At 35.8% G+C, this 15984-nt stretch overlaps 1 protein-coding gene across 1 annotated transcript; it reads left to right on the top strand.

Moving 5' to 3' along the window:
• Positions 1-449: 449 nt before the first annotated feature.
• On the top strand, positions 450-4075 carry LOC106137125 (uncharacterized). Its single transcript, XM_013337888.2, has one exon. It carries the CDS (start codon positions 465-467, stop codon positions 3831-3833), a length of 3369 nt encoding a protein of 1122 aa, XP_013193342.2. The 5' UTR covers positions 450-464; the 3' UTR covers positions 3834-4075.
• Positions 4076-15984: the final 11909 nt, after the last annotated feature.

The following is a 15984-nucleotide window of genomic DNA, read 5'->3' as shown; positions in this document are numbered from 1 at the left end:
TCCGCGCACTAATTGATCCAGGCTCGCAAGCGAGTTTCATAAGCGAGCGAGCTACACAACTGCTTCAAGTCAAACGGTATCCTGTTAAGGGTACAGTAATAGGCGTTGGTTCTACAAAGGAAGATATCAAATATGTTACTCATGTTAATGTAGAATCAAAATGCGAATCATTTAGTATGAAGGTCAAAACATATGTTATATCAAAGCAACTAACCACTAAAATTCCCTCACGATATATCAATGCAAAATGTTGGTCACATTTAAATGGATTAGTTCTAGCTGACCCAAGTTATTCTATACCGGGTCCCATAGATTTACTGTTAGGAGTAGATGTTTACGCTCAAATTATACAGCCTGACTTAGTAAAGGGGTCGCCAGGTTCCCCATGTGCACATAAAACAAATTTAGGTTGGATATTATTTGGAACAGTCGAAGACAAAACACAACCAACATCTGTAATTGTTATGCATCATCAAATTATAGAAGAAGATTTTTTGAGAACGTTGTGGGAGATAGATAGTGATCCGAAGAGAAAGCAGACGAAGGAAGAACAGCTGTGCGAAGCATTTTACGAAAAAACCTATACAAGAAACACTGAAGGAAGATATGTAGTCAAACTTCCTTTTAAATATGACAATTTATTAGCGCCAAATGGTAATACTAGACAAGTAGCAATGAAACGTTTGTTACAACAAGAGAAAAGATTACAAAAGTCCCCTGATTTAAGAGAAGAATACGAAAAGGGTTTAGAAGAGTACCTGAGAATGGGGCACATGGAAGAAGTTCCGCAAGACGAATTAGACAATAAATCTGTCTATTTACCGCATCATGCAGTGGTAAGGAGGGACAAAGAGACTACCAAGGTTAGAGTGGTATATGACGCCTCCTGTAAAGGTGAAAATGGGATTTCTTTAAATGATGAACTGTTGGTGGGACCAGTTTTACAAGAGGACTTGCGGAGTATAACCATGAGATGGCGCATGTACAAGATTTGTTTTGTGAGTGATGTTGTTAAAATGTATCGAATGGTTGTAATGCATAAAGAACATAGAGATTACCACAGGCTGCTTTGGCGGCGAGTTACAAAACAAGCAGATAATCAAACAAATGGTAACGATGACATTAAAGATTTCAGGTTATGCACGGTTACTTTTGGTACTGCAAGCGCCCCCTATCTTGCGATCAAGACATTCATGAAAATTGCAGAAGAGGAAGGTGCTATGTACCCAGATGTTTCTAGAATTATTCGAGAAGATACCTATGTTGATGACATAATGTCCGGAATGGACACCGTAGATCAAGCAATACAAGTTAGTAAAGATTTGATAAAGGTTTTACAACGAGGAGGTTTCGAGCTACAAAAATGGGCATCCAATAATGCAGATTTTTTGAAATCTCTAAATGCTGAACAAATCACTACTAAAGTTAATTTGGACATGAAGTTGGATGGCATGATTAAAGCTCTAGGACTATCATGGAACATTGGTAATGATGAATTTCAATATCAACTACAATTAGAACCAATGACAGAAAAGGTCACAAAGAGAACTGTACTTTCAGATTTACAAAAATTATTTGATCCTTTAGGTTGGATTGCACCGACTATTGTCACTGCAAAAATTTTAGTTCAAAAGCTTTGGCTAGAAGGTGTTGGTTGGGATGAAGAAGTAAAAAGAGAATTAAAAGAAGAATGGCAAGCAATTAGAGAAGATTTAGAGAATGTTTGTAAAGTAAAGATTAAACGATGGATAAACACATTGAGCTCTGAAATCAACCAAATTACATTACATGGATTTTGTGATGCATCTATAAGGGCATATGCTGCTGTTGTGTATTGCAGAGTTATTACAGAATGCAATGAAGTGAAAACACATCTGATTGCTGCAAGAACAAAAGTGGCACCTGTTAGAACTATATCATTGCCACGTCTAGAACTGAGTGGAGCAGCATTGTTAGCCAAATTATTGCAAAAGGTAAGTCATGCCATGAGAGTTCCTCCAAAGAATGTTTTTGCATGGACAGATTCCACAATTGTCCTTGCATGGTTATCTGGAGAGCCAAACCGATGGAAACCGTTTGTAGCAAACCGGGTTGTTGAAATAATAGAACAAGTCAGCAGCAATCATTGGTTCCATGTGCAGTCTTCTAGTAACCCAGCAGATGTTGCATCTAGAGGTTCATCTATTTCAGAATTACAGCAAAATAATATGTGGTGGTATGGTCCTGCATGGCTTCTGAATGAAAGCATTGAATTCACTAAGCCCTTGACATCGTCAACAGATTTAGAAAAGAAGAACAATATACAATCTTATTTAAATATTACAACATCAGAGGAGAAATGCATTAAATATGAGAATTATGAATCACTTACCGAATTATTGAGAGTGATAGTACATTGTAAGAGATTTCTAAATAGGAGAAGACATCCAGACAAATTAAATCACGCTATAACAACAGAAGAAATACAGGACGCGTTAGATATTTGTATAAAGCAAAGTCAAGAAGAATTCTTAGAAGATATTAAAAGGTTAGGGGAAAACAAGATAGTAAGCAAAACAAGCAAGTTAAAGACTTTAAATCCATATATTGATAAAAAGAATATACTCAGGGTGGGCGGTCGATTGAGAAACGCTAACGTAGACGAAGATATGAAGCATCCTGTGATTTTAGGCAAAAGGAATGAACTGGTACCGTTGATTATAAAGGATGCACACCTGAAAACAATGCATGGAGGTATAAAATTAATGATTACTTACCTGATGAGCAAATACTGGATCATTGGCTGCAAAGGTTTGGTCAAATATTATATTCATAAATGTCTTACCTGTGCGCGCCAGAGAGCAAATAATACTCAGCAATTGATGGGTGACTTACCTGAATCACGTGTTACACCTGCACGTCCCTTCTCTCGATGTGGAGTCGACTTTGCTGGACCTGTTCATGTACTTAATCACAAGGGAAGAGGGGCCAAGACTGGTAAGGCCTATATTTGTATATTTATATGCATGGCGGTGAAAGCAATACATTTGGAGTTGGTGAGCGATTTGACATCAAGCGCATTCATTGCAGCGTTTAAACGATTTGTTTCGAGAAGAGGTAGGTGTCATGAAATTTGGAGTGACAATGGATCTAGTTTTGTGGCATCGGATAAGGAATTGTCAGTCATGTTCAAAGAAAGTGGACTTGAGATCCCAGGTCAGGTTGCTGATAAACTAGCTAATGAGGGAACACAATGGCATTTTTTACCACCATACAGCCCCAATTTTGCTGGTCTCTGGGAAGCTGGAGTCAAATCTGTTAAACAGCATCTCCGTAAAACGTTGACTGCTAATTTGACTTTTGAAGAGTTTGCTACAGTGCTTACACAAATCGAAGCCTGTTTAAATTCTCGGCCATTGACGCCTATTAGTACGGATGTGGATGTATTAGATGATATCCAGGTGCTCACTCCTGGACATTTCATTTGTGGGGAAGCTTTGGTTACAGTTCCAGACCGTGACTACTCTCAAGCTAATATGAACTTATTGACCAGATGGCAACATACTCAAAGACTTGTTCAATTATTTTGGAAACGTTGGCAAACTGAATATTTGTCACGTCTTAATCAGAGGCCAAAATGGTTAAAAAGAATGCCAGAGTTTAGGATTGGTGATATTGTTTTGTTGAAGGAGGAAAACACGCCACCAAGCAAGTGGGCTTTGGCAAGAATAATGGAAAAACATCCTGGACATGATGACTTAACGAGAGTTTACACTGTACGTTACAATGGGAAGTTAACCAGGCGATCCATTTCAAAGTTGTGCCCCTTGCCTATTTCAGTACATGACGAATAGAGTTTTATTATATATTTTTTCTTACATTTATCTTTGAGCATTTTAAACTGAGCGATTGGATGTTTTGCATTTTATTTTAAGAGAAGTTACTTATATGTTAAGAAAAGGCCTCATAGCCCTTTTGGTGGGCGGTATATGTTAGTCTAGTTTTATTTGTTTTTCACAATTATGTCAATGTCATGTCTGTACATCAAGTGTCAAATAGATTGTTGAGCAAAAATCACGTCTTTTATTCCAAGAAATTAAAACACAAGCAAATATACATATTTTATAACAATTTCTACAGTATTGTATATCTATACTTATATTATAAAGCTGAAGAGTTTGTTTATTTGAACGCGCTTATCACAGGAACTACTGGTTCGAATTGAAAAATTATTTTTGTATTGAATAGACCATTTAGCGAGGAAGGCTTTAGGCTGTAACATCACGTTGCAATTTTTAGGAGCAAAGAAATAATGGATAATGTGAAAAAAAAAAACGGCGAACATTATTCATCCTTGAAGGCTTCAATGATGCCCAAAAAAACTATTTCACGCGGACGAAGTCGCTGGCACAGTTTTTAGTGCATAAAGAACTTATACAAATAATAAAGAGCGTTAGTGGTGCTTTATTAAAAATGCGTGTTGCGCATAGCCTACTCCTTCCTCGGCCATGTACTCTTTTCTAAATTATATACGTACATTAGTTAGTGTGCTATCCCACGCTCTTATGATAAGGGAAACCCCCATGATGAAACCAGCAAATTCAGAGAACTGGATGTGTTACCATGATAAAATAATGGGTAAGGTAATTTGCAAAGGTTGCAGAGGTCAGATGGGAGACGCTTCGTGTCTAAACATCCAAAGACGACGAAAAAGAAGAACATTTTAATGTACGTTTATTTTAATAACAATGATGAACCATAAATAAGATATAAAATCATACATACATATAATCACGTCTACATCCCTTGCGAGGTAGACAGAGCCAACAGTCTTGAAAAGATCGATAGGCCACATTCAGCTGCCTGGTTCAATGATAGAATTGAGATTTCAATAGTGACAAGTTGCTAGCCCAATGCCTAAAAGAAGAATCCCGAGTTTATAAGCCTATCCCTTAGTCGCCTTTTACGACATCCACGGGAACGAGAAGTAGTTGCTGGGAACCATACGTCACATATAAAAAAAATCATGATAGCAGAAAATAATGATAATGGTTTAGAAGCTTTTATAATTGGATTTAAGATAGCAATAGAATATAAATTGTTGTACAAAGTTAGCTTTGTCCACTACGTTCATAACAATACAATTTGGTGACCGTGTATTTATAATTATCCCTTCATGCGCTATTCACGTACACTTTTATGGTCCATATAACTTATTAGGGTCTTAATTGCTCCCTGACGAGAAGCAAGGCATGCGGTATGGTCAAGGAGTAGAAAAAATACAGAGCCCAAGCCGTATCTCATATGGGTACGTTGCGCCATACCTAGTCCTAGTTAATCTATTTAATTTCAATATTATTGTCCTTTTAATAATTTTTTTCCTATACCTCTCCCACATGTTTTCGCAAATAATAGTATATTTTTTGACAAACAATAAAAAAAAGAATAGAACCACTCCATCTTTTTCCCATGTATATCGTAAAAGGCGACTAAGGGATAGGCTTATAAAATTGCGATCCTTCTTTTAGGCGATGGGCATTGACGTACTTGTTTATAGATGATCGAAGGCGATGGGCTAGCAACCTGTCTCTATTTGGATCTCAATTCCATCATCAAGCCGAGCAGCTGAACGTGGCCATTTAGTCTTTTCGGGACTATTGGATCTGTCTTCCCCGTAAGGGATAAAGACGTGACTGTATGTATGTATGTATTGTTTGACTGGTTGACCTACATCAATGGATATACTTTATAATTATGTACTTAATTCTTTATTTTTATTTCTTTTGTTGTTGCTGAGCAACATGTGAAAATGATATTAAATATAATTTATTATAGGCTTAAATAACTCAAAATTGAAGGCACTGTCTTAAATAATACCAACTAATGAATTCGAAGTAATCTTGAAGACAATCAACTTACAAGGACTTCCCTAAAATATATCTTCCAAAGCAACAAAACGTTAATTAATGGATCGTTAACGAGATCCGAGAAGTCTATTCTATTAGTTTTACAGTCAAATCGCAAGTTATTAGTAATCTATATATACGAGTATTTCACTCTTCCGGTACGGTCTGACAGACAACACACAGCCCAAATTTGGGAATACAGACTGGAAAATTAGCAAGTAGGTCTCCTCCTCTCCTGGATTTCCTGTAATTCCCACAGGAAAGGGAATTAACTGGATTTTTCGTTTAACTCAGGCGGAGACTCGTCATCTAGTTTACTATAAAGTTTGGACTTTGTAGTCAGTTCTCTGTACTACGTCAAGGAATGCAGATAATATCGGATGACCAGCGTTGGCGAATTTTACACGTTTTTATGCTTAATAGTATACCTATTAAATTTAGTACCAATATTAAGGTTTTCAGAGTTCTTCAAGAATAACATTGATGATGGCAATTAAAAAGTAGAAGGTAAAAATAAAAATTTAGATTGCTCTGGAATATTTTGGAAGTAAAGTAAATGTATTCACTAGGTATACTATACATATCTTATATCTGTCGATTTGGAGGTCTGTGCAATTCGGTCTGTCTGAGTGATGATGAACGATATGTGTAAATATTGACTGATCACTAACACTTAGCCAAAGTTATTTGAGCATTCTTTTCGCTTGTCGCGACATCAGTAACGTCACATGCCAGCTGCCAATCACAGCGAAGAAAACGGCGCGCTCAACCAATAGCAGCGAAGTGTATATGGCGCCATCTCAAACGTCACACGCCACCAAGCCTATCACAACGGGTATGCTAAATCGCGCAAGCAAAGATTACACGGATTGTAGCATAAATAAAACGTAACCCAACGTGTTGGTCCAACCTCAATCATCGCTCCCGCTTCACGCATTCCTTGGAAAACACTTATATTTCCCTAAACTCGTACAGAAGTGATAAATAACTATTTTACTTGTTTTCAGGGCTCTTAAAAGAACTAACTCTCTTATAAATAAACAAGCTTTCTATATCCACAATTTTTATAAATAGTCTATAACACCTGTCTTTTCCAAAGGAGGTTAATAAAGAAGCTCATATCGATTCGCCGTACAAGTTACCACCCCAGGTGGAGTTTTATTTAAAAACCAATTTACGTTCAGAATTAGCGCCTCCCGGACACCGGAATTAGACGTGGAGTCCCACTTTTTATTTCCATTCGAGAAAATTCCATTGTAACGTTTCCTGGGCAGACGATTTCAATTACCGCGCGCCGTTGGGAAGAAGTTCCATAGGGTGGAAAAGGACTTATTTATAGATTCAGGGCTAAAGCAGGACTGTTTTCTTTTATAGTTTTAGAGTAGAATTAGGAGGTAATGTGAGGTGATCGGCACTTTGGAATAAAAACAACTCCATATCAATGGATGTCGTAAAAAGCAACTTAGGCTTGTTTACTTGGTAATCTCAATCCTATCATTTAGCCCTTCAGCTGAACGTGGCCTTCCAATGTCTTTAAAACTGTAAGCTCTGTTTACCCGCGAAGGATACAAACGTAAATATATGTGTGTATGTTATCGGTTTATGCTGGCGAAGCTGCTTCTCTTGTATATAAACATTTAAGAGTGAACAATAACTCATTTATGTTTAAAATACAAAAGCCAATTAGTGGAAGTTAATTCTGAGTAATTATTGTTTTTAAAAAAGCCCTTTCCTCACCAATTATCCTATAGAAGCAGTAGCCAGTATCAAGTCGGTTGCAGCCCGCTACATGATATCGGAGTGCTGCTAAACGAATAAAATATTTTGAAGGGCCATCGTGAAACTCTCTAATTAACGGTGAAGGATCCAAGTAAAGATCAAGATTTGTTATTTAAAGAAAAGATGCTTATTTTTTAACTATTCAATTCTATTGGTATTCAAAATAAGTAAGTAGGTTCTGAAGTCAAGTCAGACAGGCAACATAATTTTTATTTTGTATAAGCGAGTATGGTGTCATTTTTTTTATATATTTATTAACTAATTTATGTACACAGAAAACATCGAGACTGATAATCACAAGAAACAAAATTACTCATTACTTAATTAATTTATATAAACTTCATTGTACAAAATTCAAATGTATGGCACAAGAGGCGGATGCAATATTAGAAGCATTATCTACGAGTACTAGTCAACCATTAGGTCTGACAGAGAACTTTAAGTGGCGTCAAACTAAGTAAATAGTTAAGAAAAGTTCATAAATGATTAACTAACTCTTATGTATAACATAGAGTCGACAGGTAGGAAAGAAATGGACTAATTAGTACAAGACTAATATTTCCTAAAAATTGTCATCTTGTTTATACTTTTGCTTTCCGATGAAAATGTCCGGAAAGAAACCAAATTTTCCTTGTTAATAACAAGGAAAATTTGGTTACAAAGAGCTATTTAAAGAAAAATACGACTTATTTTGAAAAAACAACGCCAATTGTTTGCTACAACTGTTTCTTCGGAGAACAAGGTTTATTTGTTAATTAAATTAATTATTTTTAATTCTGACTACCTGATCAGCTGACTACCTATGTTTCGTATTTCTACTCAAAAACTGAATCTTATCTTTTCGCCAAAATAAATAATTTACTTACACAAATTATTTATGTTAAAAATGAGACTTTTACTTTATTAATTACTTTAAATTTTCTCAGTATGCCGTGAGGTTCCCGGCACCAGTACAAAAAATAATGGGACCACTCCATCTCTTTCCTATGGATGTCGTAAAAGGCGACTAAGGGATAGGCTTACAAACTTGGGATTCTTTTTTTAGGCGATGGGCTAGCAACCTGTCACTATTTAAATCTAAATTCTATCATTAAACCAAATAGCTGAGCGTGGCCTATCAGTCTTTTCAAGCCTGTTGTCTACCCCACAATGGATATAGACGTGACCATATGTATGTATGTTATTTATTTATATATTTGTGTACAACAAGGAAAAAATATACAGCTAGAACTTAGACTAAGAAAAAACTTATTACTACTTATTTCTAAAGAAATATCTTCCAGTAGGCACACGACAGAAAATGGTAAAGAAAAGCACACGCTATACCGCTCCAAAATTCATCTCGCCTCTCATGGGTCTTCTGAAAGAGATTTCTATTGAAATAAGTAGCAACTTTGTACTAGAATTACTGTATTCAATGCTTCTGTACCTATATAACTTTATGTACATAAATAAAGAAACAAAGTCATTAGATTGTCTACATAATTAATAAGATATAAACTTACATAAACTTACTGATACTAATAAAGTTGAAACTTATATAAATCTTAAAAACAAAGAGATCTAAAATTACCATCAACTACTGAAGATGTGTTCATGCTCCTAAGTGCCTTTAAGGCTGTTGATGGCATAAAGTTTCTGTGACGATGAGATTTTTATACAGCATTGCTACACGCCATTACAGTTCATATAAAGGCGTCGAATCCGTTAAATAAATGTTGTACCATTTACTCTTAATAAAGAATTAAGACATAAAAATTTAAAATTAATCTTCTTCCTATTATAATAATAAGGAAATTCAATCAAATAAAGACATTTCATTGTTCGGTATAAGATATATATGTAGAAATCGACCAACATTGTTTTTTTTTTCAGGAGAATCACATCTATATCCTTTGAGGGGTAGACAGAGCCAACATACTTGAAAATACTGATAGGTCATGTTCAGCTGTTTGGCCTAATGATAGAATTAATTAATGGTGTTATATATCTATATAGTTTAGTATGTTTTTGTATTTTCACGTGATTTTTAAATCATTCACTTACTAGAAACTCACGAAAGCTAAAGGAAATTCCTTTACTAATATAAGACTCTGTATACCATGAGAGATTAAGACGTGAAAATGTATAAACACAATTTGGATATCGGTTTCCGTCAAACAAAACCTGCAGACGAAAAGCAAAACTGAACATTTCACAACTAGGGTTACCACGCGGTCTATTGTTCTCTAAGTTAAACGTCAAATTAAAAGTAAGTTCAGAAACAAAGGGGTTGGTTGCTTGGTGGAGCACCTAGTGGCACTAATGCAATTCCGTACAAATTCGCGTTTACTTTATCGACGCATTTGATCGAGTAAAAAGTCAATACTGACAACCAGCAAGCTTACATGGAGAGAGTAACGATTGTGGATTTAGTGAAATAAGAACTTGTTTATTTCATCCTTTGCCTACCCCTTCAAGAAAGATGCGCGATTTAGACTCTTCGCTGCTATTGGCTGAGCGCATCACATTCTTTCGCTGTGATTGGTTGATGGCGTGTGACGTTTGAGAGGTCACCACAATGATATAACAACTTTACAATATCGTAACACGAAATAAAATCTTAGGAAAATGGTTGTGTAAATATTCATATATATATTCAGGTCAAAAGTACCCGAAACCGCCGAGCTTGCATGAAGAGAGTTATGAATGTGGATGGAGCGAAGGAAGTATGCAGAGATCGTGGCAAGTGGAAAGAGGTAGTCTCTGCCCACCCCTCCGGGAAAGAGGCGTGATTTTATGTTATGTTATGTTATGAAAATGGTTGTCGCCCTACACCCGGGCAAGCTATTTGAGTAACGAGCCGGTACCCGGATAAGTGAAAACAAAGCCGGGCGTTGTTATCCGATCGCAAACATCCATATGCCGCAGACGGCGGGCACCAATACGATTTGCCATTTATATTTTTGGAAAGCTAGACGTATTGTTAAACGGCTAGTTTACAAATCTTTTTACATCGTTTTATTATTATAAGTGAAAAAAAGGTTTAACATTATAATTGAATTATTAAGAAAAATATGGCAGTCTTCTAAACTTGCATTTAAATTGAAGTACTTATTCGTTGATTCGTTATGATGTCAGATTTTTTCATTAAAACTTTCACAAACTATAGACATTTTTGACGGCTTCACTCCAAGGGAACGTATCTCCCACATCAAACGACCTAAACGTACGCACAATTAATATTTTCAACCACGAATAACGAGTGTATGTTCATTTTGCACCCCATTGGTGGATGTTTTCCCCCAGTAATTAAAAGCGTATGACAGCATACGATGATGGCGTATTGGAATCATGAGAAGAGCTGTCTGCACTTTACTTATTGCTGTTATACAGCGGGTTCTCAGAAATTCTGCCGTAAAATACAACAATAACTGGGTAAGAAAATAAGGAGTAAACAGAAATATGATTAATATAAACTTTTTGAAAGGGTATTTAGTCTTTTTGACAGGACTACACATAATTTCAAATCATATCAACAATTTGACCGGTGGCGCAGGTAGTACGCTTGTCTGTGACACTTGAGGTACCGGGTTCGATTCCCGGTTAGGGCATGATGTGAAACTTTCTCTTATTATCCTGGGTATTGGAAGTTTATCTATACATTATATTATAATAAAATATAGTATCGTTTAGTAAATATCTCGTAACACGCCTCAAACTTAGAAGATAACTTACTCTGTATAATCTGTCCCGTATATATTTATATATTCGTGGCAACTGCCAAATAAAGGCATATTTTCTAATCTTCCTGCTAGCGTTAGTACTGCTTCACGATTCAGAAATCATTTTTTCGAAGTATTAATTTAAATAATCACGTTATTCTTTAAGTTGGACGTAGACTTCTTTGTAGATTTTTTTGAAGATAGAATTCAAATAGTGACAATTTATTAGCCAATCGCCACAAGAGGAATCCCAAGTTTATAAGCCTATCCCATAGTCAGTTACTAGTTATTATATAACTTGCTGTTCTTACATTATTTTACATTCGTAAACAATGTTGTTGTAACAAACTGTAAACTTTTAGTTTATATTTAGATAATAATATTACAACTTCTAACAACAATTCGACTTTATTATATGTGAGTAATTATGGAGTCGTAGTTAAAGTTTGTGTCGTTAAAATACAGTGAGAAATATGTTCGTATGACTACGTAAACATACATATAAATCTCATCTAATATTATACATGCGAAAGTGAGTTTATTTGTTTGTTTGTTAACTCTTTATTGGTCATCTACTGATGATAATTTTCTTCTTGAAATATTACGAATGTATAATGAAGAGTCTGGAAAAGGACATAGGGTACATATCATCCCAATAAAAACTAAAGATCCCGTGGGATTTGCGAACAACCTGTATTTATTTGTGGGTGGCGCTAAATTTGTTGCTTATGTAGGCGGCGTTTAATTCATTGCTTTTTGCAGATGGCGTTAAATTCACGCGGGCGAAGCGACAGGTAAAAGCTAGTTAAAACTATAGACGCCACTTCAGCGTAATACAATTGTTAATATAATCATCATTGCTTTTAAATAAATACATTTTGAAACTTTTTGGGTATTACACAACCTAAAATAATCTGTATAGAGAAAAAAGATCCCGTCTGCCCCACAAGATCCCGTTGGGTTGTCCCTTGGTAGGACAAGCCATCAGAATAGGACCACTTCATCTATTTCCCATAGATGTCGTCAAAGACGACTAAGGGATAGGCTTACAAACTGAGGATTCTTTTTTTAGGCGATGGTCTAGCAACCTGTCACATCATTAAGCCAAATAGCTGAACGTGGCCTATCATTCTTTTCAAGACTGTTGGCTCTGTCTACCCCACTAGGGATATGTACGTGATCATAATGTATGTGTGTATGTATGTTTGTTATAACACTTATACAAATAATTATTTTTAAATGTTAGCTACCATACTGGTACCGGAGAAAAAATATAGTCTGTGCCAGCTGATTCCCTTCGTCTGCTGATTGTAAAAGCCAATCAAGTGGCCTTTCAGTCTATTCAAAGCTGTTGGCTCTGTCTACTCAGTAAGGCATAAAAAGACATGATAATATATATTTTTATTCAAATTAAAAAACAGAGCACCCTGTACGTGCGAGTGTAGGAGAGCGTCTATCACACAACATAGGCATGCCTTGTGGCTTTTGTTGCACTTTTAAAAAACGCATAGCGGTAACAATAGTCGAGAATGCAGGTGAGTCTGCAGCCATTATGCTTTTCATAGCAGACTGCTGTAAACAGGAATATCGTTTTTCCTGTTAGACATTTTTATGAGCTGTTTTTACTGTCCAGACGATGTTGTACACATACATACGTAATACTAAGTCACGGCTTTTTCTTAAAGGGAAAGGTTGTCCGTGCAATTTGCTTCTAGAAAAGCTATTTATCCTCCTGGTTAGTACCGGTCGTATCCTCACCTCTCTGGAGAGGAGTCTGAAGTGCGCCTATGATCACGTTCTTAGATAAGTCTGGTTTACTTCTGACCTCTGCAACATTTTGCAGGTAAACCTAACCCAATACTTACCACTTCTATACATATATCACGCCTCTTTACCGGAGGGATAAGCAGAGTCTACATCTTTCCACTTGCCTCGATCCCTGCTTACTTCTTTCGCTTCATTCACATTCATAACTCTCCATGCAGGGTGTACCGCATTTCTATAGTAGCAGGTATATAATTTGTTATTCTATGGATAGAAACAATCAGGTTGTTAGTCATTTAAATTAAATAACAATAAGACTGCAGGTGAAATTACTTGACGACGTTTTGGAGGAAGTCCATAATTTTCTATGTTGATGTAATGCCAACCAATTTACGTAATTATCTATTAATATTGGTCACGAATACTTTGTTTTTATGACTATGACAATGTTTATTTGGTTATTGTTTGTAGAAAAATCTGAATGTGATAAAAATATATTTGTGTCATATTTATTTATTTAAGAAAAATGTAGCCTATGCCCATTACTCCATCCACGTTTAAGTAAAAAGTTGTTGCTGCTCCCTTCCTTAGTAAAAGAAGCCTATATTTGACCTCGGGTATATGACTATATTCATACCAAAATCTTATCAAAATCAGTCCTACGATTTAGTCGTTGAAGTGCAACAGACAGACATATTCGCAATTTAATGTTTATAAATGTGAATGCATTCATTGTAATGATTTTTACGGCTTAGACTCTCTCCCTCCCTCTTCCTCTGGCGTTAATCCCAGTTACATCCTCACCACTCTGGACAGGACAGGAGTCCGGGGTTCGCCGTTGACCATGGATCCTAAATTGAGTAAGTCAGGTGTTTACATGAAGTGACTCCCAACCTGAACTCCGCAACTTTGCACCTTCAGTTGCCTAAATGTGCAGGTTTCCTCGCGATGATTCCCTCATCGTAAAATCATCCTTTAGGACTCAAATTAATGAACATAACTCATTTTACTAAGAGTCATTGGGACATGGCCGAAGTAGGATTTGAATCGGTGCCCCACACGTTTATTTGCGCATTTTTGCCGCGCTCTCTACTTACTAGGTAAGTATTTAAGAACTAAATATTCTAGGTATTCTCCATGGCTAAAATACAATTTTTAAGAACACCCGCTTTAATTTCTTCAAGTACATTACTAATTCTAAGCTCTTAATAAAAGTTTATACGTAAATCTCTTGTTTTGCCCCCACTCGTGCTGACAGACCGAGTTGCTTGGGATTTGTTTAAAATTTATTCCAGCTAAGACTGCCATTTTGTTTTCTACGCCCATTGTTGGAATTCTAAATAGCCCGCGAAGTTTGTCAACGAAGTTTACGCGCGAAAAATTGGTGATGGCCGCCAAATTTAAATTTGGAACGCGTATTTACTTAGTCCGCGTAGAGGATTTTAAACCATTCTATCGGTAAATATACAAAAGATGCACGTTAGTTCACGTTATTATTATTCATATATACCTACATATAATCACTTTTATATTCCTAGCGGGGTATACAAAGCAACAGTCATGAAAAGGATGATAGGCCATGTTCAGCTGTTTCGTTTAGGTAATGATAGAATTGAGATTCAAAAAGTGACAGGTTGACATCATATCGCCTAAAAGAATAATCTCAAAGTTATAAGCCTATCTCTTAGTCGCCTTTTCCTTTCCATTCTTTTTTTCTATTGGTGCCGCGAACCACACGGCTTATTATTCTCATAATTTATATTATAATAATTCAGCCACTTGGTATTCTATGTAGCATACTGTACTTACATTAAAAGTTCACAGTTAATTAAATATAGTTAGGACTAAATTAAAACCCAATGGCAGACCACACCAGCTTTAAATGTTGAAATTTAAAGAGATTTGAAAACTCGATTATCGAACCGATTCGATAAAAAGAGGATTATCTTCGCTGATCCAAAAATATAAATATGGAAGTTCATAGTTACCACGTTATTCCATTATAGTGGTTATCCCATAATTTCTGAGTGCTGATCCCTGTAACCTGTCACACAATATCGGACGTCCATTTTTATGTAACTACTTTATTATAGTTGGAGAAAAAATCTTTCCCTGTTTTATCTTTAACTTTCCATTATTGAAAACGTATTTTAATTGAACCAAAAATGTTTTATAGAGTGAGCATTGTTTCATTTATAGAGCTCGCGTAAGCTGCTTCTTGAAAAGCTACTCAAAATCTGAAAAGGACCTTGGTGTGCGCCAAAGAATAGGATATTGGATACCAAAGTATGTTTTTTTACAAGAAGAGACTTCCATCCGTTGACGTCTCCAATTTTTGTTATGAAAATCGTTTATAATAATACAAATTTACAACTCAGAAAAGAATCACTGGTACATATACATACATAGCCGCTGCAGGATTTGAACTCATCCCACCACACAAATTGTGTTAACATTCAACCCGATGATCTACTTCTGGAAAAGCTTTCATATTTATAATTGTTTTCACATCAATCACATCATTGCCATTTCGTCATCGATCAGATGTTAACTAAAATAAACTCCAAACATTATTCTCCACACTATACCAACCAAAATAAACTCAAAACACAAAGTCACCATACACAAAAATATATCAAATCCATTCGATTATACTGTTATGCATAAAATATAGTTCATAAAAACACCACAAACCATGTCAAACCAAGTTAAAATAATATAAATACCTTAGTCAACACAGATGAGCAACGCCGGGCCGCCATTTTCGAGACCGAATGTCAAAATAAGTGTTTCCAGAGACGTGTTTTATTTTTCCTTATAAAATTAATTAGTATTGCAATGAATTAAAATGA

The sequence above is a fragment of the Amyelois transitella genome, chromosome 25 (genome assembly GCF_032362555.1).
Source record: "Amyelois transitella isolate CPQ chromosome 25, ilAmyTran1.1, whole genome shotgun sequence".
Taxonomy (NCBI): Eukaryota; Metazoa; Arthropoda; class Insecta; order Lepidoptera; family Pyralidae; genus Amyelois; species Amyelois transitella.
This window is presented reverse-complemented; position numbering and strand designations above follow the sequence as displayed.

Bases quoted from the DNA above. Each gene is read 5' to 3' on its own strand.
- LOC106137125 (XM_013337888.2), top strand. From the start codon at position 465: ATGCATCATCAAATTATAGAAGAAGATTTTTTGAGAACGTTGTGGGAG.